General features: G+C 43.2%; 1 protein-coding gene across 1 annotated transcript in view; it reads left to right on the plus strand.

Moving 5' to 3' along the window:
• The window catches only part of SPTBN1 (spectrin, beta, non-erythrocytic 1), a 216,446-nt gene that overhangs the window by 57,878 nt on the left and 135,913 nt on the right, over positions 1-22,655 (plus strand). The window contains exon 2 of the mRNA XM_011950583.1: positions 13,313-13,507. Within this exon, the coding sequence (XP_011805973.1) occupies positions 13,360-13,507 (148 nt within the window). The 5' untranslated portion in view covers positions 13,313-13,359. The remainder of the gene's footprint in view (positions 1-13,312; positions 13,508-22,655) is intronic.

Genomic DNA, 22,655 nt, shown 5'->3' on the forward strand with positions numbered 1-22,655 from the left:
ACCTGCTGTGGCTTAGGTGGCCTGCTGGGTACTGACGGTTTAAAGATGAACAGAATAGGCTGGGCACGGTGGCTTACACCTGTAATCCCAGCACTTTGGGAGGCTGAGGTGGGCAGATCACTTGAGCCCAGGAGACCAGCCTAGGCAACGTGGCGAAACCCTGGCTCTACAAAAGATACAAAAATTAGCCAGGCGTGGTGGTGGTTGCCGGTGGTCCCAGCTACTGGGGAGGCAGACGTCCTGGAGGCAGAGGTTGCAGTGAGCCAACATTGCACCACTGCACTCCAGCCTGGGCAACAGAGTGAATCCCTGTCTCAAAACAAACAAGAAACCACTGTAGAACAGAACAGAGAGGATGCTGGCCCTTGCAGAGCTTGTGGTGGTAGGGGGAGGTGTATGTGTCCCACATATCACTTAGTATAGTGTTGCTTTTCAGTGCAGTTTTACATATTTCTTTCATTTCATTCTCTTCCAGGTAATTGAGATATGCATTTCCACTTGATAGATTTGCAGAGGATTTTGGCATTGGGTTGCTCCAGGAGAAGTCAACCTACAAATAAAAAATTCTTTATTGTTCCTGTGTTGTTCAGGCATATGATACTAACTTAGGAAATTTCACAACGAATAAGGCAATGAAATGCCAAATTCACCGAAATTCAGGATTGGTATTCTGGCAGCAGCACCATTAGAACTATACTCTAATGTAATTTAAAACTATTTAGAATTAAATGTAAGACCAAATTTTTATTTATGGTGGCTTAGAAACACCCCACATTAGCCATAAGACCATGGTGCTAGTTCTCTATTGATTTAATAATTTCTATTTTTGAAAATAATTTAGTCAACCAGAAGACATCAGTTAATTTCAATTTTAATAGCTCTTCTCTGTATGTGGAGCAGAAACAAGGATGGCCTTGAACTGCCGTGTATGTGAGAATAGCTGTGTATTTATTTGATAGGACTTAAAAAATATTTTAGTTGGTTCAAGTTAGGTGATTTTGAGGCTTATAAATGAACACTGGAAAAATTAACCTTTCTCTCTAGATCTACTTTCAACATTCAGCTGATTTTTCAAAGTATTAGAACTTATAAAATTATATTTAGAATTTAGAGAGTATTATATGTAAGCAGAGAAGAAGTAAAGTACTTTAAATTTTTTTTTTTTTTTTTTTTTGAGATGGAGTCCCACTCTGTTGCCCGGGCTGGAGTACAGTGGCATGATCTCAGCTCACTGCGAGCTCTGCCTCCCAAGTTCATGCCATTCTCCTGCCTCAGCCTCCCAGGTAGCTGGGACTACAGGCGCCTGCCACCACTCCTGGTTAGTTTTTTGTATTTTTAGTAGAGATGGGGTTTCACTGTGTTAGCCAGGATGGTCTCTATCTCCTGACCTCGTGATCTGCCCGCCTCGGCCTCCCAAAGTCCTGGGATTACAGGCATGAGCCACCATGCCTGGCCTGGTACTTTACAATTTTAATGTATGAATAGTGAAGAAGGATAAATTTCTATGCAGCATATAAAGAATTTTCATGTCAGGGTCTCAAATAATAAATCCATTTGTAATATCACTGTTCCTTGTGCAATTTGCTCTGTGAAATGGAGGAAGGTGAGGGGGGTGCCATGTTTCTCTCTTGTATTGTTTTTTGTCATAGAGTGTATTCATGGTTATACTGCGTAATAATGATACGTTTTTAAACCATGGTGATGAGATCTTTTTGGCAGAATGTTTTAAAATAAACAGTGTATTTCCCACAAGTGAAATCTTTAAAAACAATTAATTTCCATTATAGCAAGGGTGAATTTTGCTCCTTCAAAGAGTATAGAGCCTGGTTGAATTTGCCCATTAAGAAAAAAAAAAAGTGTCTGTTGGACTGTATTGTTTATAAAGCTAGAACCACCTTCCACCTTCCAGTGGCATCTTCCATCTTTATAGGAAAGTTATAGGAAAGAGTTTTATCTCTGAACATTGAGAACAGAAGTTCTTAATGGGCGTTTTAGCATTTGAATATTGTAGGAAGAAGATGACTAAATCTTCACTGCTCCCCTAAGGTACACACACATTAGTTCTGGTGGGGAGTAGCCACTCTGAGATTTTGTATCAGAGACATAATGAATAGGACCCGTGATATGTGAAATTCTAATTCTTTAGTACAGAGAAATGTGCTCTTCATCTTTCTCTCTTTTGAGGCTTTTTTTCAAGTGTTTGAAACCGCCATTGCAAAATTTTAACTGAGACAGCAAAAGAGATCTGTACTAAACAACTCCATCTGACTTCTAACCTCCAAGCAGTCTTTGTTCTTTCCTGGGCGTAGGCTGAAGTAACTTTGGGAGGAACTTAGTTTGTAGTTTAAAACAAAGATGATAACAAAACCCGCATCTTGCCTGGGGACTAGATTGCCTTTGTAGGACTAGCAAATTAACCACACTATTAGAAAATATGGTTTAGGAGTCATGCTGATGGAGGCTGCAAGATTCTAAACCTCCCCAAATGGCTCCTGGGGAGAACATCAGTATTGCAAAACCTAAGATGAGTGCTTGTGACGTTTTGCAGACCCTGTCCTCGATGGATCAGCTGGCACCACCCAGATGGATAAACTGGCTTATCTGGTCTTGTGGCCCCCACCCAGGACTGACTGAGTGCAAGAGAACATTTTCAACTCCGTATTCATCTCCAGCCCTACCAATCAGAACTGCCAACTCGGTGGCCCCCTACCCACCAAATTATCCTTAAAAACTCCAGTCTCTAAATTCTTGGGGAGACTGTTTTAAGTAATAACAAAACTCTGGTCTGCTGCACAGCCAACTCTGTGTGAATAACTTTATTGCAATTCCCCTGTCTTGATAAATAGGCTCTATCTAGATAGCGGGGGAGGTGAAACTGTTGGGTGGTTACATCTTCATTAAAGGAGATAAGCATTTTTTTCTTTAGCTTGGATAGTGTTTCTCATCATTTTTTCCATTATTCCCATCCCCAATAGGAATTTTTTAGATTATTTGTTTATTTTTGTGACAGGGTCTTGCTCTATCGCCCAGGCTGTGGTGCTTTGACATGATCACAGCTTACTGCAGCCTTGGCCTCCCAGGCTCAAGTGATCCTCCCATCTCAAGCTGAGTGTCTGGGACTACAGGCTTGTGCCACCACACTTGGCTAATTTTTAATGTTTTTGTAGAGACGGGCTCGCTTTGTTGCCCGGGCTGGTCTCGAACTCATGGCGTCAAGCGATCCTCCTGCCTAGGCCACCCAAAGTGCTGGCGTTACAGGTGTGAGCCCCTTAACCCAGTGTGACTTTTTTTTTCTTTTTTTGAGACGGAGTCTCGCTCTGTCGCCCAGACTGGAGTGCAGTGGCGCGATCTTGGCCCACTGCAACCTCCGCTTCCTGCTTCAAGCGATTCTCCTGCCTCAGCTTCCCGAGTAGCTGGGACTACAGGCGCTTACCACTGCACCTGGCTAATTTTTTGTATTTTTAGTAGAGATTGGGTTTCACCATGTGAACCAGGATGGTCTCTATCTCCTGACCTCGTGATCCGCCTGCCTCCCAAAGTGCTGGGATTACAGGCGTGAGCCACCGCGCCCGGCCGACATTTTTTTTCTCCTAATTGCCCTCCCATGAAATTTTCATGCCATAAATACATTGTGTATCTATGCTTATATGAAAAAGAATACAATTTTTTGCCTCATCCCCAAAATGAATTTTCATTCCTTTTGGGGGCAATACCACCCCCATTGTGTATGTACAGGGAAACCTGGCTGGGTGGGTAACTGCCCTAGGCGTAATTAGACTTTGATGGGGGTCATTCATTTCCTTATTTAAGAACCTTGAGTCTTTTTGATATTTTTCTGACATGGACCACTATTAAAGGGTTCTTGCCTTAGAGGGTAAGCCAGTTTGTTCATTTAAAGCATGGGCTTTGGAGTCATACCCACATGGTTCAAGTCCTCTTGGTTTCTTCATATTTTTGCTGTGCACCACCAGCAAAACGGTAGTTGATTCACCTGTAAAATAGGGCTAATAGTAGTATCTATTTTAAAAGGTTGCTGAGGAGGATGGAATGAGAAAGCAAATAAAGCACCATGCCCCAGAAAGTGTAAGCCATCCTCCCAAAATGTAATTTTTAACTGTGTTAGGGTTTATTCTTCACCTCTGCATTTTAAAGATTAGATTGTGTTCTGATGGTACAAGATTCAGTAGTGATAAAGATATTGTGATAAAAGCATCATAGCTGTGTGACTTGATTGAGTTGTTTAACTCTTGGGGCCCCAGTTTCCGTATTTTTGTTAATTATGATTGGAAATACACAATAAATGGACTGAAACGTCAAATATGGTAGTAATCCTAATAAATGCAAATGGATTATGCTTGCCGACTAAGTGACAGAAACTCTTGGGTTAGATTGAAACAAAGAGAAGCATACCTAAATCAAAATGACTCTACAAGTGTGAAATCAAAATGTCTGAGACAGGTCTCAGTGAATTGAGAAAGTTTATTTTGTCAAGGTTAAGGACACACCAGTGACATAGCCTTTGGAGGTCCTGATAACATGTGCCCAGGGTGGTTAGGGTGCAGCTTGCTTTTATACATTTTAGGGAGACACAATACATCAATCAGTACATGTAAGATTTCCATTGATTTGATCTGGAAGGGCGGGATGGGGGGAGCCTTCCAGGTCATAGGTAGATTTAAATTTTTTCTGAGTTCTTATCAGTAGAAAGGAATGTCTGGATTTTGTTAAGGGGTTGTGGAGACCTAGGTTTTATCATGCAAATGAGGCCTCCAAGTCAGAGAGAATAGACTTTGAGTATTTCTTATCCCACTTAAGGTCTGAGTTGATGTTAATGCTGGAGGGGGATAGTGAGACATGTCCAACCCCCCACCTCCTTCCATCATGGCCTGAAAGAGATTTTCAGGCAACTCTGGGATGTCCTTGGCCAAGAGGGCCCATTCAGATGGTTGGGGGCCTTAGAATTTTATTTTTAGTTTTCAGAGGGTTTGAAATAATGGGATAGAAAAATACATACCAGGCAAATATTACTATCAATCAAAATAGAGTTCATATGTTAATAGGGACAAAAACAATATTTCATAATGTTAACAGCTCACCTAGAAGCTAAAATAATTATGATCTTGTAACATACTCAGAGAATGAGAAAGAAAATCTGATAATCATAGTGGGAAATATTACTATACTCTGCCATTGATAAGCAAAAGTTAGTGTAGCTATAGATTACTTGAAATCCAAAATACTTTATTAACAAGAGTTTAATAATTTAATAATTATTAATAGGTCTCAGAGAAACTTTCCCTCTCAGGATGATCTGATTTTCTGAATTTTGGCTGAACTGTATACGGCTCTATACTGCCTTTTTTTTTTTTTTTTTTCTTTTTGAGACAGAGTCTTGCTCTGCCGCTCAGGCTGGGTTGCAGTAGTGCTGTCTCGGCTCACTGCAACCTCCACCTCCTGGGTTCAAGCAGTTCTCCTTTCTCAGCCTCCTGAGTAGCTGGGATTACAGGCACCTGCCACCATGCCCAGCTAATTTTTGTATTTTTAGTAGAGACGGGGTTTCACCATGTTAGCCAGGCTGGTCTTGAACTCCTGACCTCATGATCCGCCCTTCTCGGCCTCCCAAAGTTTTGGGATTACAGGTGTGAGGCACCGTGCCTAGCCTTTTTTTTTTTTTAAACAGTGAATGTGTTCCTGTAAAGCTATAGTACACTGGATTGTTTTAAAAGTGAAGGCTACTTTAATAACGGACACTGTATGCTTGTGACTTTTCTTGTGTTGTTAATAATTACCATGCTGTGACTTTTCATGTGTGTCTTTGTATTTATGAGTAGAGAACTCTGAATGTTTGGGATGCAATCTCGGTCCCTTTTTGGCACTGGCCCCATGTACCTGAGTAATTATGGGTCAGGCAGGTTATTAAGAAACAGTGGTTTCTTAATAACTTGGACACAGGGCTGGGAACATCACACACCGGGGCCTTGGGGGAGGGATAGCACTAGGAGAAATGCCTAATGTAAATGATGAGGTAATGGGTGCAGTAAACCAACACGGCATGTGTATACATATGTAACAAACCTGCACATTGTGCACATGTACACTAGAACTTAAAATATAATTAAAAAAAAGAAACAGTGGTTTCTTATAGATACTCCTTGTTGGCAGCTGAACAGTTGAGATAGTTGAAGCAAAATTCTCACAGTTTGCAGTTTGGTGCCTTCAGAGTCCTTAGAAGGCCTTTTTAAAGATAGCATACCAGCATCCGGTGTACACTTTTAAAATTCTTTTATGAATAAAGTGGGAGAGTTTTAAGTGTTTGCAGAACATTTGGGTCTGTGAATTCTGCCAAAGTAATTGTTACATAGTTTTCTTCCTCGAAAAGGATTGGTGAACGTTAGTCGCCTTCTTCATTTTATTTAATTTGAGCCTTTAAGATTGGGTATTAAGGAAATGTGTGTATATGTATGTGTGCATATGTGTAGTGCTAATGAAAATTCCATGTGTTCTCTATTTGCTGCTTTACTCTTGGAAATCTGAGTAGTTCAGATAAAAAAAATTTTTTCCAAGGGTAAAAACTAAATTAAAAAGGGAAATCTAAATTTTATTATGTGTATGGAGAGGCACCTTATTAAATAAATTCACTTGTTCATTAGCAGCCCATTTTAAAAATGTGACTTTCTTGAAAGCAGAGTGTCTACCAGATCTATGTAAGTCAGAAGAGTATATGTTTCAGGCGTTGTGACTGATGGAGATAGTACCTGAGTGGCAGCTCCAATTAACTTTGCCCCTGTGCTCTCACCTCCCAATCTTCCCTCCGCCACCCGCCCAGGCAGCCCATTCAGAAACAAATAATTAGCAAGCACCTAACGTTAGCAGGCACCCTGCTAGGAGTTATAAAGACAGAATGATGGGATCGTGAACTCAAGAGGCCGTGGCTTATTGATGGTAAGTAAATAGAAGGTTTGTAATTATGAATCTGTCTTTTAATGACAGGTCAGCAGTGCATAAGGTGTCGGAGGGAGTGCATGTGGGCACTAAGGTTGCCTAATTCAGACCAGGTGGTGGTGGTGGTGGTGGTGGTGGTGGTGGTGGTGGTGGTGGTGAGTGATTCCAGGAGGTTCCTGGGTGTAGTGATACCTGAGCTAGGATTTGCAGGAAGAGTAAAGAGCTGTTCCAGGTGATAGGTTTGGAACTGAGACAAGAACATGATTCTTCTCTCTCAGGAGTTGCAAGAGCTTATGACACGGATAGTGGGAGCAGGCTAGAGAGATGGACAGGGTCCTCATGGAGAATCTCATTTTCTCTCCTAAGGCTTCTCGGCGTTATTCTGAAGGCATCGGGAGCCAACTGGTAGATTTTAGTTTTTAGGGGGTAAAATGACTGGAATTACATTTTAGCACGGTCCTTCTGGTAGCATTGTAGGGGAATGGATTAGGGATTACAATGAGAGATGAGGAGCTGGAATGAGAAACTCCTGCTGGAGCTAATTCATGAGATTTTCAGGAGGTACAAGTTACCTTAGGACCACCCTGTGGAGGGAGAGGGAGAAATGAAAGGTGACTGCGAGGTTTCTGGCTGGAGCAAGTGGGAGAAGTGGGGATGCCATTCAGCAAGGGAGTGATGGAGGAGATGCAGGGCCTAGAGGTGGCGGCTGTGAGTTCGGTGTTCGCCAGGTGGAGTTCGTGATTGTTAGGAGACACCTGCACCTTGCTGTCCAGGGAGCAGCTGTCAGCACCGGGTAACCAGCAAAGACAGGGAAGTGGGTGATGTCACCAAGGCAGATTTTGTAGAGTAACAGAAGAGGGTACTGGAGAGTAGCCTGGGGATTATTGTTTCTTCATAGAAGAAAAACCTACAAGTTTATCTGATACCTGTGCGACTTAGAAAATAAGTGTGGCATCTTGGGAAGTAAGAGAACAGGTAAAGTATTTTCCCTCTGGGCTGTTCCAGGTATTGCCTTTACGAATTTTAATTAATATAGAGGAGAACAAATAGAATACTTCCAAAGCCTGGCATGGTAACATTCCAGTTTCTTTTCTAATGGTTATGACCTGTGGTAGCTCATGCCAGAGCTGTAGAAACCTTTGCCTCAAAGATTCAGGATAATAATTTCCACATCCATTTCTGCCTTGGTCCACCTGTTTGAAGAAATGAATTTAGTGTCTGCTGATTGAAGCAGAAAATAATAAAGCATCTGGAATTTCATCTTATGTGCATCTTATGGAAAATTCCAGTTCATAGGACGTAGGATTAGAGAAGAGTAATTTGAGTGGGAGGATCTTGGCTTTTCTACATATTCCTTTTTATACACAAACACACACACACACACACACACACACACACACACACACACACACTCTCCTTATGGAAAATTCCAGTTCATAGGACGTAGGATTAGAGAAGAGTAATTTGAGTGGGAGGATCTTGGCTTTTCTACATATTCCTTTTTATACACACACACACACACACACACACACACACACACACACTCTCCCCCTACTGCATCCCACCCCACCCCACAATGGAGAAGAGCGGGGAAAGTAGATAGACACTTTCGAGTATCTTTTTGAAACCTACTCACAAAGAACATGGGCATTACCCATATCACACACAGGGTATTACTGTTTTTATTCATTCAAAAGTTGTTTAATGAGCTCCTACTATGGTGATCAAGTCCAGTGGAATCCAGGCCCTTGCTCTGCTAGTAGAGGCATGAGGGCCTTTCTCTTCAAGGGAGAGATTCCCTTTTCTTATATCAGCCTCACATAGTCCTTTCCCGGTTTCCTAATGGTAGAACCACCAGGCAGAGTTCCAAGATGGCCAAGTCTTCCTGCCTTCTTTTCCTAACCTTCCCACAGCTATTTAAAGAAGTACAGATGACTTCACAGCCCACGGGAGCCATGGCCAATAGCACCTTGAGAAAACCCAACCCTTTTTAGATAACCTCCTGGGACACCTGTATGTGTGATATAAACTGTCCTCACAGCTGGCCCAGTCCCGTGTGAAAGTGGGTTAGAGGATAATGATGTTTGTAGCATGCTGGAGTTTGGAGTCTCCATGCCATGGGCACACTCTTCCATACTCTTGTCCTGACTCTGACTTCTTCACCCTCACATCACTCCCTTGCTGCTGTTGATTGCCTAGAAGGAAGGGACCTTTCCACGATGGCTATGGTGGGAGCAAGGGATGTTTTGCCTTGAAATTGCTTTGAAAATAAAATAATGGGTTCTATCACTGTAAATACTCAGTTTTGTCTTTGGACAAAGGACATTGTCTTTGGACAGATGGAGAATACTGAAGAAAAAAGATGTCTGTCTCTAGTAACAAATTCTGGACACTTGAGTGAAACAGTTGAATAAAAAGAAGAACTCAGAGCATTGCTTTTTTTGTTGTTGTTTTTTTGAGACGAGTCTTACTCTGTCGCTTGGGCTGGAGTGCAGTGACGCGATCATGGCTCACTGCGGCCTTGACCTCTTGGGCTTAAGTGATCCTCCCGCCTCAGCCTCCCAAGTAGCTGGGACTACAGGCACGTGCCACCATCCTAGCTGGTTTTTGTAGAGACAGTGAAGAGGAGTGGGGAGGGCGTCTCACCATCTTGCCCAGGCTGGTCTCAAACTCCTGGGCTCAAGTGGTCTGGCCACTGTGGCCTCCCAAATTGTTGAGATTACAGGTGTGAGCCACTGGTGCGAGCCACTGTGACTGGCATATATATATGTATTTATTTTGTACGCAGACTAGTGGATAATTTGGATTCTTTCACTTCCCACTTCTGTTTTTTTTTGTTTGTTTTTTTCTTTTGAGACAGAGTCTGACTGTCACCCAGGGTGGAGTGCAGTGGCATGATTATGTTTCACTGCAACCTCCACCTCCCTGGCTCGAGTGATCCTCCTACCTCAGCCTTCCAAATAGCTGGAAACACAGGCGCATGCCACCCCACTTAGCTATTTTTTTCTTATTATTTTTGTAGAGATGGGGATCTCACTGTGTTGTCGAGGCTTGGTCTTGAACTCCTGGGCTCAAGGGATCTGCCTGCCTTGGTCTCCCAAAGTGCTGGGATTACAGGCGTGAGCCACTACTCCCAGCCTAACCTTTCCGTTTTAAGGAACAATAACTGATTTTAAGGAACACCATTAAGAAAGAACATTAGGGAAAAAAGTGCTTTAGTTCTCTGAATGACTTATTTTAAGCTTAAGACAAGAATTATCACTTACTTATTAAGTAATCTGTGGGCTGGGCAAGGTGGCTCACACCTGTAATCCCAGCACTTTGTGAGGCCAAAGCAAATGGATTGCCTGAGGTCAGAGTTTGAGACCAGCCTGGCCAACATGGTGAAACCCTATCTCTACTAAAAATACACAAATTAGCTGGGCGTGATGGTGCACATCTGTAATCCTAGCTACTCAGGAGGGTGAGGCAGGAGAATTGCTTGAATCTGGGAGGCAGAGGTTGTGAGCTGAGATCATGCCACTGCACTCCAGCCTGGGCAACAGAGAGAGACTCTGTCTCAAAAAAAAAAAAAGGAAATCTATGGAAAGCAGTTGTTGGTTCAGTGATAGAGAGAGAGAGATTCTCAGGTGGGGGCAGGGCAGGGGGCCAGGCTGGGCTTCTGCAGGAGTCAAGTGTGGTGGATGTTGCAGCGCGGGTTTAGCTGCCCTGGAGGTTTCTTCTCATTGGTCAGCAGGTGGCACCAAATAGCTAAAACTTATCTGGGGAGAGGCATGCCTTGCTTGGGTTTCACCTTGAGTTGGGTTGGATTAAATTTTACTTTCGGTACTTTCAGAATTTGGGATTGATAGCACTTTCACATTTTCTCCCTAGAGATAGAATCCTCCAAGGTTGAATTTTATAAAAGTCTTTGATGTTGATAATAGTAATGACAGTTAACTATATTCAAGGTCAGATGATTGCATGACAATATTAATTTTCTTTTTTTTTAGAAGGGTTTATGACTTTGAATATTAAATGCCACTGTAAGATCATTCAGTGGAATGTACTGACTGGATTAGGTTTCTGAAGTTTTTGTGTTTTTATGAAATCCCATAAATAAATTGCTAATGTAGGTGTGAAAACTAGTATACCCATGAATGTACTTATTTGGGATTGAGTATGTCTATCTGATGAGAACCCAGGATTTTACTTCCATTCAGGGTTTTTCTGTTAGAGCAGAGGTGGGTGACAGTTTGAGTCACAGATGTTGTGGCTCAGTTGTAAGGTGGATTTGGTGCTTCTTCCTCAGGAACATGGCGGGTGTGTCGGCAATGCTCTTGGATAGCATGTGAGAAAACAGCTATGACAAAAGAGCAGACAGTTGTGTGCTGGTACCACCCAAGAACCTACTATTTATTTAAGGTGTAGTTAATTTGTTTCAACTTATTTACCATGGAAACTCGGTTGCATGTGGCATATGTGGTTATGTGCTGGAACTTTTAGAAAGCTGCATTTCAAGCACGATAAATGTTTCTTTTCTGCATATATGGGTTTGTTTATTTTTTGTGTAGTGGCGTATGTGAGGGGGAAGAATCATCTCTTGAATGATCCTTCTGTGTTGCTGAGTGGTGTCTGGTTTGATTAGCACGCAGGCTGTCGTGAGGAGGCCTGCTGACTCTGGCCCAGGTGCACATCTTGGTGCACGCTGAATAAGGCTTTCACTAAATGAGCATCCAGGTACAAAAACCTGACAATAAATTTTTGAGTTTTAAGATGTTGATAACGGCCAGGCATGGTTGCGCACGCCTGTAATCCCAGCACTTTGGGAGGCCAGGGCAGGTGGATCACAAAGTCTAGGAGTTTGAGATCAGCTGGCCAATATGGTGACACCCCATCTCTACCAAAAATACAAAAATTAGCTGGGCATGGTGGCTCATGCCTGTAGTCCCAGCTACTCGGGAGGCTGAGGCAAAAGAATTGCTTGAACCCAGAAGGCGGAGGTTGCAGTGAGCCAAGATGGTGCCACTGCACTCCAGCCTGGGTGACAGAGCGAAACTCCATCTCAAAAAAAAAAAAAAATGTTGATAACACGTTTTTTTCTTGGGATATCTTCATACCACTTTAAAAGGGAGGTGGTCTTTTTCCTCCTCCTGCTTTCTTCTTATGTTTGCAGATTAACAATTTACTTAGATAGCTTTATATGCCTGACTGAGCCTGATTCCCCACAGTGAAATTTAAAATATGCAGGAATTTAACCACATTTAACCACACCCACAGGCATCAGGCACCACACCCCAGGTTGGAGTGCAATGGCATGATGTCGGCTCACCAAAACCTCCAGCTCCTGGGTTCAAGCAATTCTCCTGCCTCGGCCTCCCAAGTAGCTGGAATTATAGGCATGTGCCACCACGCCCAGCTGATTTTTTATTTTTAGTAGTGATGGGGATTCTCCATGTTGATCAGGCTGGCCTGGAACTCCCCACCTCAGGTGATCCACCCACCTCAGCCTTCCAAAGTGCTGGGATTACAGGCGTGAGCCACTGTGCCTGGCCTTACATCTTAATCTTAAGCATCAGTTTTCTAATATGTAAGTGAGATGTTTAGATAAAATGATCTGCTAGTTCTCTTATATAACATTTTATGAATTTCCAGGAGAAGCTTAAAGATTATAATTTATGGTGATACACTGTAGGAATAAATGAGTTCATTCAGAAGCCCACATAGGTGTTGATCTACCTCCGATAACATTTCTTTTTTTTTCCTTTTTGAGATGGAGTCTCGCTCTGTTGCCTAGGCTGGAGTGCAGTGGCATGATCTCGACTCACTGCAAGCTCCGCCTGCCAGATTGGAGCAATTCTTCCTACCTCAGCCACCGAGTAGCTGGGGTTACAGGCATGCGCCACCATGCCCGGCTAATTTTTGTATTTTTAGTAGAGACGGGTTTTCACCATGTTGGCCAGGCTGGTCTTGAACCCCCGACTTCAGGTGATCTGCCCACCTCAGCCTCCCAAAGTGCTGGAATTACAGGCGTGAGCCACTGCACCCGGCCCTCCAATAACATTTTTAAATTGCAGAGTTTAAACTTTAGAAAAAAGGAATAAACCCACTATTTTGGGGGCATCCATCATGTCATTCAGTCCTCTCAACAACCTCTGAAGTATCTTCCCTCTTTAATGGTTGGGGAAACTGAGGCTTACAGATACTAAGTAACTTGACTAAGGTCACACACCTATTATGGGACAGTGCTAAAATCTGAAACCAGCGTTGCTCCAGAAGACCTATTCTTGGCAAGCACTGTTTTACTTTCTACTCACTCTTATCCCAGTAGGTTCCATGGGGACTGTATGTACTTTAGACGTCTAAATGTTTTTCCTTTTCTTTGTCATAGAACTCTAAGAAGGAGCTGATGTGGAGGAGCAGCTGAGACAGTTCAAGATGACGACCACAGTAGCCACAGACTATGACAACATTGAGATCCAGCAGCAGTACAGTGATGTCAACAACCGCTGGGATGTTGATGACTGGGACAATGAAAACAGCTCTGCACGGCTCTTTGAGCGGTCCCGCATCAAGGCTCTGGCAGGTGAGTCCTTCATGCCTGTCAGAGGCCCAGGATGCCTAAAATCAGGATGCCCCTTAAAATCATCCGCCCTGTTCCCATGACACTGTGCTGTTCGAAGGTTGTCTCACCTCTATTTAAATGTGTCCTGCGAGAGCCAGCTGACCATTTTGTAAGGTAGTCAGTTCCATATCTGGAGAGCTGTCAACTCTAATGGCCAAAATTATTCAGAGCACAGAGTGTTATTTATAGCAATTCAATAACAGCTGCCCTAAGTTTGTAAGAATTCTTTTATTTTTGACAAATCTTACATTTCAAAATATCGAAGCATATTATTCCTTACACTCAAATATACAAATTTACCTATGTACTTAGTGCCTGTGATACATTAACTGGCCTGACCTGTACCAAGATGGGTTAGTATCACACGCAAGGATTTTACATCTGAAAAGCAATAGCTTAATCTGGTAAAGGCACATTTAATACAGTAACAGGTAAGTTTGCCATTGGTTCATCAGTTCGTGGAACATGTCCTTACTTTGTGATTTCTCATTCCCTTGTTGCTGGTGAACACCTAGAGCACACTTTCTCCATGGCCCTGGTGGGGGTGAGGAGTGTTTTACCCTAAAATTGCCCTGAAAATCAGGAAAGCATTCTGTGGGTCTGAAAACTCAGCTGTACTGAATATATGTAAACCAAGGATCAAAACAGAGTTTATTCAAGGTCCTGCATCTGTACTTTGAGATTTCAGTTGAAATTTCAAGTGAGATTTATTCCAAATGATTGTTTTCTTAATGTCTTTAATTGTGATAAGTAAATCAAAGTTACAACCTGAGAAGTTAAGTTTACTGTTAATTCTAACTATAACTCACGTTTTTGTTGCCTTTATAGTGGAATCTGATTATGAAGCATGCATCATTTAGTGTCATCTTTATTGTGGACAAAGGAAACCTAACCCAGAGTGGTTTAAGTGACAAAGAAGATTTATTGGTCACACAGTAGGCAAATTCAGTCTTTAAGCAAGACTTACTCCTGGACTTAAATGGTGTGACCAGGATCTAGTTTCTTTCTCTCTACTCTGGCTTTATTTTCTAGTGCAGGCTCTGTTCACAAGCAGGCTCCATCCTGTAGTCCCAAGATGGCTGCCCCAGGTCCCAGGCCCCCTTGGACTATGGACATCCAGCAGAAAAGGGGTTGCTTCTCTGCTTTTCATGGCTCAGATATATCAGTCTCACTGGCGTGATTGATCATGACTTGGGTCATGTGCCTCTCCCACTGGAGTTGGAGAATCTCATGTGCTGTTAACTTCTAAACAGGATGCAACCCTTAGAGTGAAAGTTTGGTCAGTCTCAGCTAAACAAGTTGGCTAGAAAAATTGGAATATAACAGAAAAGAGGAAGAGGAGAATGGACGTTGGAGGTACAGCTAACTATGTGCTACAGAAAAACTATTCAACTGCTTTAGGATAATTTGTCTCTTGAGTGGTGTTGATTTAAAGATCTTTCTTGAGTTGGCCTGAATGAATGATTAATCAGTCACTCTAGAATTTGGGCTTCATTATCGTTCATTAACGTGGAACTTTATGGAAATCATAACCCTGGCTTGTGCTAGTAAAGCGATTTGTATTTTAATTTCTCACCTCTTTTTCTTGAATTTTCATTTGAATCTTTAGGCTAGTATGCTAATGGTGGCCAGTTACCTTTGATCATGAGTCTTTTACTTTCTCATTCCAGGCGGTGTATTATCTCCTTTTTAAAGGACCATTTTGTTTGCAGACTACAGAACAGTTCCTTGTTCTTTGCATGTGGTCTTTTCCTGCAGTTTGAGAGGAGAGCCTGCAGCTGTCTTTACTATCCATCATTTGTCTTAACCTTTCTAGGATGTTTATCTAGGTCCCTCAATAACTGTAGTCATAATAATAGCAGACACTCAATATGGTACTTACACTGTGTGCCAGGCACTGTGGGATATGCTTGCATATATTAACAGTTAATCCCGTAACGATCATATGAGAGAGATTATTACTATCTGCATTGTATAAATGACAAAACAGGTTCCAGAGAGATTGAATAGCTTGCCCAAGGGCATACTGCTGCTAAGTGGCTGAAGGCATACTGACTTTGCAGTGTATATTCTTTTTCAATATTCAGTAAAGTAAAAAAAAAGATGTAAAGCTCATTGGCAGAGCATATTGCTAGTGAGGTAATTCAAACATGTTAAAAAGATCTTTGGAATTCTCAGGAATGCATCCTGTGGTCTAGAAGAAACCATGAGGAACCATGGCAAGTTATTGAAAAGGAAAGATGTTGCTTTCAGGTTAAATGATATTGGGCGGAGGGGATGGGAATTGTTTTCATTGAATTTACAAGATACCAGGAAAACCATCTGTTGGAGGAAGGTAATGAAGGAAATTATCTTATCCTACTTTTTCTTTTACTTACTTTTTCTGTGGGACAGAAAAATCTCTGAGCCCTCTAAAAAACTATATGCTGATAGCAGGAGTTACAGAACAATCCAGTAGTGTCTGGAATAGAATAGTGGTTCGGTGGTTTGAAAAGTGGAGGGATTGTTAAAGCACAGGATGCTGGGCCCACCCCCAAAGTTTCTGATTCAGTAGGCCTTGAGTGGGTATGATAATTTACATATCCAACAGGCCAGCTGATGCCCGGACTTGGGGATCACCTTTTGTGACTGATGCAGAGTACTGATGGTCATCCGGTCCCCTTCTTTCGGTGTTTGAGACCACTTCATCTGAACCAAGCTCAAGTCTAGGAAGAAATAAAGTTTCAGACCCAACAGAATTACCTTAAAGATACACTTGGGACCCTTTTCAGAAGATGGCACTGAAAGTAAAGAAGAAAGCTCCTGGCCCTCCTAAAGCCAAAGCCAAAGCGAAGGCTTTAAAGGCCAAGAAGGCAGTGTTGAAAGGTGTCCACAGCCACACACACAAAAAAGATCCGCATGTCACCCACCTTCTAGCAGCCCCAAGACACTGTGACTCTGGAGGCAGCCCAGATATCCTCAGAAGAGCGCCCCCAGGAGAAACAAGCTTGACCACTATGCTATCATCGAGTTTCCGCTGACCACTGAGTCTGCCACGAAGAAGATAGAAGACAACAACACACTTGCGTTCACTGTGGATGTTAAAGCCAACAAGCACCATATCAAACAGGCCATGAAGAAGCTCTGAGACATTGATGTGATCAAGGTCAACACCCTGATTCGGCCTGATGGAGAGAAGAAGGCATATGTTCCACTGGCTCCTGATTATGATGCTTTGGATGTTGCCAACAAAATTAGGATCATCCAAACTGAGTCCAGCTGGCTAATTGTAAATATATATATCTCTTTTCACCAAAAAAAAAAAAAAAAAAGATCCACTTCATTTGGGAGTGTTGTGAAAGGCTAACCACTTGACTTTTGAGAAAAGGGAGATATCTTCCTGTCCCTTATAGGGCAGTGATACAGTGATAGGCCCAACAGGAGGGAGTGCTATTGTGGGGTTTCTGCTGAATGAACGTGCATGTTCTAAAGCTTTGCTTAGAGCCATAAAAATGTACGTATCACGTTTCCTGTGTCCCTCTAGGGCTTTTGGTAGATACAGTCTAATCTAGGCTTCAGTCTGAATTCTGAGGCAGATTTACAAAAGATGCAGGAATTCATCTTTTAATGGTGCAGTTCATCTTGTACTGATAGTGGAACCACCACCTGTGCCCTTTACTAAGCTGCTTTCAAGGTTTATGTATCTAAGGAAATAGGGTGAGGTAAACTACTCCTTACTAATTTTCACCCAATTGACAGATACTTACTATTATTAGGTTGTTATCTGTGAGTTGTAAAAAACTTTTTTTTTTTTTTCTGAGATGGAGTCTTGCTCTGTCGCCCAGGCTGGAGTGCAGTGGCAGGATCTCAGCTCAGTGCAAGCTCTGCCCCCCGGGTTCACACCATTCTGCTGCCTCAGCCTCTCGAGTAGGTGGTACTACAGGCGCCCGCCACCAGGCCTGGCTAATTTTTTGTATTTTCAGTAGAGACGGAGTTTCGCCGTGTTAGCCAGGATGGTCTCGATCTCCTGACCTCATGATCCGCCTGCCTCGGCCTCCCAAAGTGTTGGGATTACAGGCGTGAGCCACTGCGCCTGGCCTAAAAAACATTTTTTTTTTTTTTTTTTTTTTTTTTTGAGACGGAGTCTCGCTCTGTCGCCCAGGCTGGAGTGCAGTGGCCGGATCTCAGCTCACTGCAAGCTCCGCCTCCCGGGTTCACGCCATTCTCCTGCCTCAGCCGCCTAAGTAGCTGGGACTACAGATGCCGCCACCTCGCCCGGCTAGTTTTTTGTATTTTTTTAGTAGAGACGGGGTTTCACCGTGTTAGCCAGGATGGTCTCGATCTCCTGACCTCGTGATCCGCCCGCCTCGGCCTCCCAAAGTGCTGAGATTACAGGCTTGAGCCACCGCGCCCGGCCCTAAAAAACATTTTTATAATAACTTTTACTTTACTCGTCTTCGTCTTACTCACCCTCTGGAATTGCTTTTAATTCAAATGCAGTGTAATAAGAAATATATGTGGTCTTGGTTCTGGGTTCCTGGCATAGAACTCCTAAAACCCATGGAGTCTCCTGAGTGATGGGAGTGTCTTTTGTTATCCATAAGGTGCCCCTTTTCTCGCACCTGAGTTTGTGCTAACTCCATGACTTTGGGTAGGGATAGTCTCCCATCCCTAACTAGCCTCAGGATGATGCTGTGCACCCAAGACTGAGCGATTGGAGAATTGGAACTTTCAGCACCATCCACTCATCTGTGAGGAGGTGGTGCAGGGAGGGTAGGGTGCCCTGAGAGGACATGGAAGCCCCACCCCACCCCAGTCCCTGCCCTGTGCACTTCTCCATTTGGCCGTTCCTGAGTTGTAACCTTTATAATAAATTGGTAAACATAAAGGGGAAGGTGTTTTCCTAAGTTCTGTGAGTTGTTCTAACATATTATTGAACCTGAGGGGGTTCTTGGGAACCCCTGAATTTATAGCCTGTGGCCTGAGACTTGGAACTGGCATCTGATGTGGAGGCAGTCTTGTGGGACCAAGCCCTTTATCCTATGGGATTTAACAATAATGGTAGGTAGATGGTGTCAGAATTGAATTGAATTGTAGCATACCCAGTTGGTATTAGGGAATCAGACTAGATATTTCACAGGGGCGATAGCATCTCTGTATAGTGTGCACTATGTCGACTGGTTTTCTTGTTTGTTTAGAGATGGGGTCTTTCTGTGTTGCCCAGGCTGGAGTACAGTGGGAGAATCATAGCTCACTACAGCCTTGAATTCCTGATCTCCAGTGATCCTCCTGCCTCATCCTCTCGAGTAGCTGGGACTGTAAGTGTGTGCCACAAAGCCTGGCTATACCAGTTTTTTTTGTTTTTTTTTTTTTTTTAATGTAGAAATCAGGCCTGTGATCACTTGTCAGGTACCAGCTTATCATTACAAAAATGAATCGTCCTGGAATCGGTCACTTCCACTGCCTAGTTCTTCCATTTTCCTTAAACTCTGCTGCTTGAAAATCAGTCTAATTCATGTCTGAGTCACACATCAGCCTGATGATCAGAAGGAAGTACAGAGAACTTGACCCGGAGCACCTGGCAGGATTGAAAGCAGCATCTTTTTCTCCAAGTAGAGAAAAGCTTCATCTGAAAGCTTCCCCCTTAGGCAAGCTGAGTGATAAGAAACCTCAACTCTTCAGCTTGTAAAAGTTTAAGACTTAGATATGTTTTAAGAAAATAATTAGAATTGCCGGGCACGGTAGCTCACGCTTGTAATCTCAGCCCTTTGGGAGGCCGAGGCAGGTGGATCATGAGGTAAGGCGTTCAACACCAGCCTGGCCAACCTAGTGAAACCCCATCTCTGCTAAAAATACAAAAAATTACCCAGGCATGGTGGCGGGCGCCTATAATCCCAGCTACTTGGGAGGCTGAGAATCCGTTGAACCTGGGAGGTGCAGGTTGCAGTTAGCCGAGATTGCAACACTGCACTCCAGCCCGGGCGACAGTACAAGACTCCATCTCAAAAAAAATAATAATCAGAATTAACATTGACTATTGTCGTGTACTCCAAAATTTTATGTTTATATCGAAAAATGTTTATAGATATCTGAAATATATTACCATGCAATCCTCATTAAAAGTTATTAATGAGATGCTTTACATTTTTTATACTATGTCTTTGAAATATATATCTTTTGTATGTGTAATAGACTGGCAAGATATATACTTATTCCTAAAGTGGAATGTGGAGTGAAAACATGATAGATGGTACTTCCCCACTTCTAAGGTGTTACTGTTTACAGTTTGGAAGGAAGCTGAGGAGAGCATTGGTCAATCCTGTTAACTAGCACTGTGAAGTAGTTTTGATGTTTTCTGTAAATGATTGTTTGCATCCCGTGATGGCAGGCCCACTTTCCTGACCTCTGACCAGTTGCCTTGGTATCATGGAACATGGGGTGATTCAAACTAAGCTGGACTTTTTGGAAAGCGCTTTTTATTTGAAGTAAAAAGAAAACAGTTACAGAATGTTTTTTTTTTTTTTTTGAGGCGGAGTCTCGCTCTGTCGCCCGAACTGGAGTGCAGTGGCCGGATCTCAGCTCACTGCAAGCTCCGCCTCCCGGGTTTACGCCATTCTCCTGCCTCAGCCTCTGGAGTAGGTGGGACTACAGGCGCCCGCCACCTCGCCCGGCTAGTTTTTTTTTGTATTTTTAGTAGAGACGGGGTTTCACCGTGTTAGCCAGGATGGTCTCGATCTCCTGACCTCGTGATCCGCCCGTCTCGGCCTCCCAAAGTGCTGGGATTACAGGCTTGAGCCACCGCGCCCGGCCAGAATGTTTTAAAGACTACATCTTGATTCTACTATGAGACAAGAAAAGTGCATTTCTGCTTGAGGTGCAGTAACAAAACTAACACGAATTCTTTCCTCCTTAACTATTTCTTGGATAGAAGATTCATTCTTAACATAGACCTTATCATTATAGGATTCTTTTTTATTTTCTTAGAACTTTTACTTTTTCACTTAAAGGAAGCCCTTGACAGTGGCTTCTTTTTAGCATATCTGAATTGCCAGCCCAGGGCCATTATTAAGTCAAATAAGGGTTACCCAACAGTCAATCGGATAACCAAGACGACTGCTAAGTGACTAACAGGGAGCGTCTACAGTGTGTATCTGCTGGACAAAGGGATGATTCACGTCCCAGGCGGGATGGGGCGAGATGGCACAAGATTTCATCACAGTGCTCAGAATGGCATGCAGTTTAAAACGTATGAATTGCCTATTTCTGCAGTTTTTCATTTCATATTTCCAGACCATGGTTGAAGGTAACTGAACCATGGAAAGTGAAACCCAGGGTAAAGGGGACTAGTGTGTGTGTGTGTGTGTGTGTGTGTGTGTGAAACATTTGACTTTTAGTGAACGAACAGAGCCACCCTCTTATTGAATGTGTAAAGAAATCTATAAAACATGGCCTAGAATGATCTAATTAGGAAGAGGAAACCTATGTACATGAGACTATATATGTATACAACTGCCAGGAAGTTAGTATAGGCAATTATTGCTGTAGTAAGGTGGAGGTTTGCTCTTGTCGCCCAGGCTGTAGTGCAGTGGTGCGATCTCAACTCACTGCAACCTCCACCTCCTGGGTCCAAGTGGTTCTCCTGCCTCAGCCTTCTGAGTAGCTGGGACTACAGGTGCCCACCACCATACCTGGCTAATTTTTGTATTTTTAGTAGAGACAGGGTTTCACCATGTTGGCCAGGCTGGTCTCGAACTCCTGACCCCAGGTGATCCACTCACCTTGACCTCCCAACGTGCTGGAATTGCAGGCGTGAGCCTCTGCGCCTGGCCTGCTGTAGTAATTTAGAGGGAAAGATTGATACACACACACACACACACACACACACACACACACACACACACCTGTCATTTTAAGGGATAGGTAACGTAAAGACCACTGGAACTTGGAGAGAGGAGGCTGAGACCTGAGCCTAGTCGTGGCTGCTTCGTTTTCCATTGCAGCAAAACTGAAGAGGCTAGGCTGCAGGTCTCTGAGGACACCTCTCCTTAAAACAAAGTCTGCTTTGGGCTGCTCAAGATAGTATATGACATCTCACACCTGGACTCACCGTCTAAATCATGTTAGGGCTCTTCTTATTCACACACCTAACATTCTGTTCAGAGGTGACACTTTCCTGCCCCGAGGGAAAGAACAGCTTCTTGCATGGTGGAATGGGTTTTTACAGAGAGGATTAACAGGGATTTAATAGCTACCCATTATTTTCCTCATCTACTCTTCAGGCTGTATCCCTAAATTATGCATTATTTGGGACTCTTTGTGAAAGAGGTGTGGTCCCTAGCGCACAGTAACTATACTACCATTGTTTGTGAAATCTGAATCTGAAAGAGCATTTTATATCCAAGTCATTCATGAAAACTATTGAGAGAAAGTCTGTTGGGGTCTTTACACATAGTCCTAGATTATACCCTCAATTTATTTTTCGCATATAAATGGCTTCCATAGTTTTCTCACCATAAGGGTGGAAGAATCTTTGCTTTACTTTTTTAGATGTAGTTTTCCTCTGGTTCCTTCCCCTCCCTCCTCTCTCTCTTCACCACTATAGACCCAGTTTCTCCCCTGCTTCCGAAGTCAGCTTGGATTCCTGCTCCTGTTCTACCTCAGACTCTTCTCACCTCAGCAGTGGCTGAAATCTCACAGTCGCTGAGGTGAGTGATCCAGGCATGGGAGAACACGCAGATGGAAGCTTCATGCTCCCAGAGTTTCTGACTATTCACCATGCAGTCATCCCCCTTCCTGGCCCAGCCCCCATTCCTGCCCCTCACTCTTTGGGAGCCCAGGTTCTGCTTCCTCAGTCACTTCAGAGAACCTCTCTTGATCCTCATTCCTCTTTTTGTCTCCTGTGCCGCCCCTAGCCTTTGTCTAAACTCCTCATTCTCTCCACCCCACCAGAATTCTTTCCCTAAGTGAGTCACTTACTTTTGAGGCGCTCCGTTCTTCTGTGAGAAAATCTCATAGAATTGAGAGTTGATTTATGACTGAATTTAAGGAATACAATTGCTCTTTATTTGGGGACTGCCTGTGTAAGCAAAAGAGGAAAAATGTATGTGACCTTTCTGCCTTCTTATCCTTT

This window comes from Colobus angolensis, unplaced genomic scaffold (assembly GCF_000951035.1).
Source record: "Colobus angolensis palliatus isolate OR3802 unplaced genomic scaffold, Cang.pa_1.0 Scaffold309, whole genome shotgun sequence".
In the NCBI taxonomy this organism is placed as follows: Eukaryota; Metazoa; Chordata; class Mammalia; order Primates; family Cercopithecidae; genus Colobus; species Colobus angolensis.